General features: G+C 34.2%; 1 protein-coding gene across 1 annotated transcript; it reads right to left on the minus strand.

The window, feature by feature from the left end:
* Positions 1-2554: 2554 nt before the first annotated feature.
* LOC119643181 lies at positions 2555-4054 on the minus strand. The gene is made up of 2 exons (XM_038042525.1): positions 2717-4054; positions 2555-2653 (listed from the first exon to the last, which is right to left on the minus strand). The coding sequence occupies exon 1, from the start codon at positions 3875-3877 to the stop codon at positions 2756-2758; it is 1122 nt and encodes a 373-aa protein (XP_037898453.1). The 5' UTR covers positions 3878-4054; the 3' UTR covers positions 2555-2653; positions 2717-2755.
* Positions 4055-4060: the final 6 nt, after the last annotated feature.

Genomic DNA, 4060 nt, shown 5'->3' on the forward strand with positions numbered 1-4060 from the left:
AATTTTCTTACTTCGTTTTATTTAAAGTTGAGTGGAAATTGACTTCGGAATGACTTCGCTCAAATTCGCTTAAATTTGACTTGAGTTAACGTTTACTAGTCCAGCCTCACTTCAGTTAAATCTTTAGAAATTGAAACGAGTAGATTAGTAAATAAACGAAATTGAAAGTGAATCTTTTTTTTTTTAATTTTTCTTTATTAAATAAATTCTTCTTATTTATTAACACATTTGTGGTTTGTGTGTTTTTTATTGTTGTTATTTTTTTTTATATTAATAGTATATATAATATTATATTAGCAGAATTACATACAATAGAATATATTTCTTGTTAACTTAGTTTTCTTTTCTTCTTTTTTTTTCTTTTAATTACAAAAAAGAAAAACTTTTTCAATATTTTTCAATATTTTATAAGTTGAATAAAGAGATTTTAGAAATAAAACAAACAATTATGAAAATTATCAGTGTCTGGATTTGTATGATGACTGACCAATGATTTTTAGTAAATTGTTTTTCCTCTTAAAGTATAAAAAAAAAAAAAAACAATAACTAGACTGTATTTAGGAGACAACTGGAACTGGGATTAAGACTAAGACTAAATGTAAAGAAATAATTACTGATGACTCTACAAAGAAGGATAATTAATTTGTTTCTTTTAATTTGGACGTTTATTATCCTTTTTTTTCTCTTTTTTATATTTTTATAGAAAAATTGTCGATAACTTGCAGGTAAAGAATAAAAAGTTTTTATTAGTTAAGCTATATAACTATTCATTTTATTTTTTTTATGTGCTTGTGGCACATGGCCATCTTTTATAGTATGGGAAATGATTCTGAATCAATCTAAGATTGTCTTTCCGTGTGGCTGCCTTATTTTTGCTAGTGTTCAGCTCACAGTTCGCAATTGTTGAGAGACTTTCTAACCCTTGCTCTAGAAACCAATATCAGTGGTGCTAAGAACTTTCGTAATCTCTTGAAAATTGTCTTTTGCTCCTACAGTCAAGCAATTGTATTTTCTCATTCTTATACCACATATATTCAAGCTGATGTGCTGATCAAATTGCTTCTTCGAGATTTGCTTGGATTTTCTTAAAGTCTTCTCTTGGTTTTTTAGACTTTTTTTTAATAAAAGAAGAAGAGAAAATGAGACATGCAGAACGCCTAGCATAGTTGCAATTCCGGAAGCCATTTCTGTTCGGACGAAAAATTCTGATGGTCTTATTATGATTTTATGCCTGTCTCCATATAAGTAATTAGGTTTGAATTAATTGTGAAAATTAATTTTTTCATTTGGCGACATTACCGAAAGCAAAGTCGAAATTCGTTATTCGAGCGTCTTAAAAAGAAGAAGTTTTTACGTTTTCTTAAGGTCTCCTCCTTTCCAAATTTAACAAAAAAAAAAAAAAAAAAAAAGGTATTGAAAAAAAGATTTTTATTTTCCAACAATTTTTTATTTCACTTTAAAAAAAATTCTACATAACTCTTCTTTCCTTTGAAATTCTAGTGCATTTCTTTTGTTACTATCGGGATCGCAAGATTTATAAATCAATTCTATTTGAATGTATTTCCAGTGAGGACAGTCACTATCAGTAATTCGACCAGGACGGTTAAACCGATTGGAAGATATATTCGTTATACACTGTTAGTTGGTTACTAAAACGAAAACCAACAAATCTCCCAAGAAGTGGCCAAAAAATGGCATCTTCAGTCAATTTGTGTCGACACTTTTAAGCCGTTGAAACCAAAACCGACAATTGGTGCGCTTCGGCAGCATATTGCTTCAAATGAACAACAAATGTAATCAATGTGGAAGAAGAACAATTTTGAGCGCTTGACGATTAGCGTCGCTGAACAAGTCACTAATGTTAAATGGAAAACTGTTATTTTATGTAGAGGAAGATCAGAATCATCGAATTAAACCATTATGTACATTGGTATTTCCCATTTCTTTATCATTATTAGTAGAAAAATAATGAACATCACTAAAAAGGATTTCTTGAAAGGGAAGGCAAAAAGGAGAATATTATTGTGTAAATGGAAATGGAACGGAATCCAACGAAGCAGAATTTAAAGTTTGCTAGATTTTGCGATCAGATTGTTTTTAAAATCGATTTTAACGCTGGTTGTCGGGATAAACGTTTCCTTATTCGGATTTGGAAAACATAGTAATGTTATTTTGTAAGAGGATATTGCGCACAATGCTAAACTCTTCAGCAAAGCTTTGCGGAATATAAGTGACAAAGCTCTTGACTTTTAAAACTGTGTCAGCAAACAACTTAGCTTTACAGTTATTAATAGTTTTAAGATTTTTAACGCTCTTTAAGTTATATATATATATATATGTAAATCGAAATGTTTTTGCATTTCCTCTTCTACTTTTAACATTTCTTCTTATTGATTGACGTATATATGTATTTTTTTACAAATGCATTTTCCATCAAACGCAGGAAAAAAATTTTGTTCTACGAAAATATAATGAATGAATGAATTTCTAAATCTTTGAATGGAAAACCTATTTAGAGCTCGTTAACAAGGTTAAAAAGAAGGAAAAAGTGATATGGGTTAGCGGGTTGATTCTTTACTTTGATGTTGATTTACCATTGCTTTATATATTTATATATACATGTTGTTGTTGGGCGTTGTGCATCTTTTGTATTCTAAAATGGAATAAAAATAAATGAATAAATAACAATTGTGTGAATATATTTATATATATTTACCTTTCGTAGGCGGTATGTTGCTTGATAGTGTTGTGTAATTTACAAGTAATGAATATTTGGACCGCGGGGATCTGTGAAGTTTTTCCCTGTGAGCAGTATAAATAAAATGTGGCCCAACAAATTTATGCGGTGGCTACTACCGTTGTTGCAAGAGCCTGCCGCCCTGAAGAAATCAAGCCGCGATACCACCGTTGCTTGAATGCGCTTACCAATGTTTTGTTCCACCATACGTTCCTGCATAACTGAATGGTAAATTGTGTAAGCTTCCTGGAATACGGTGTGCACTTCTTCGCAAATGTCTACTTTTTTTCGGGTGAGATCTCTTAAACAGTCTTGGCATGTTAGCTGCTTACGGATATAGCCGTCAATGCCATATTTTGTGAGCAGCTTTAGTACGACTTTTAAAAATAAGTCATTCTTAATGTGGTGTATGTTTAGGTCTTCGAACGGCACGCCATCCTGGTCGAACGGTTCGAACTCTTCTTCGACCTGGACTTTAATTCTGTAGTTCATTACCTTGATGAGGAAGAAGTCATCGTCAGTTCTGAAGCCGGTTCTCCACTTAGAAAGCTGGAAGCTCATCATTTTGTCTACTATTGCAGCAATTTGCACTGATGAGTTCGACCTTTTATAGGGGCATAATAGAACATCTACGATTTTGGAGAAAAACATTTCCAACGGGCTTTGGCTTACCCTGCGTGACGCTATACTTACGCTAGGGTAAGCCTCCAGTAGCTCCTCTGATAGCTCGACAAAGTTTTGGATCATAAGCAGAGTATCGATCGCTACCTGTTCTGTCTTGAAATGCTCCTCCAAGTAGCCGCGGCATTCTTGCAATTCGGATTTGAGATGCGTCCATGTGTCGGTGGTTATGGAGCCCCGGTACACAACGTTTGCAAACTGAGTTATCATTCTGCTTAGGCGGCAAGTGCTTTGTGCCGTTTCCAGCTCGTCATCGAATTCATCCCTGTCTATCGCTGCCTGCAGGTTCGCGGGGAATACATCGCTGAAAAAGTTGCGTGCACTATCAATAGTTCGTGGTCTTCTGAAGTTTGGGGCGAAGGGTAACCGCATCCAGAAACCATTCATGGGCTTCAATATCTTCTTCAATTTCCGGAATACATCATAGGTATAGTGCTCGCCCAAAGTATTATTGTCCATTTTTCGCCCGAACCCAAGCAAGAGCTGCCCGTGATCGTGAATAAATCTTATTTTTTGGATGCTGCCGTCTTCTCGCCTTCTTAGGTAGATTCCATCTGTGAATTTTTTTAGTGCTTCTTTCTTGATGGGCCAGAGGTCGCATACGACAGCTTTCACCACTAGGCCGATCTCTTCGGCCAGTTT

This window comes from Glossina fuscipes, unplaced genomic scaffold (genome assembly GCF_014805625.2).
Source record: "Glossina fuscipes isolate IAEA_lab_2018 unplaced genomic scaffold, Yale_Gfus_2 58493, whole genome shotgun sequence".
Taxonomy (NCBI): Eukaryota; Metazoa; Arthropoda; class Insecta; order Diptera; family Glossinidae; genus Glossina; species Glossina fuscipes.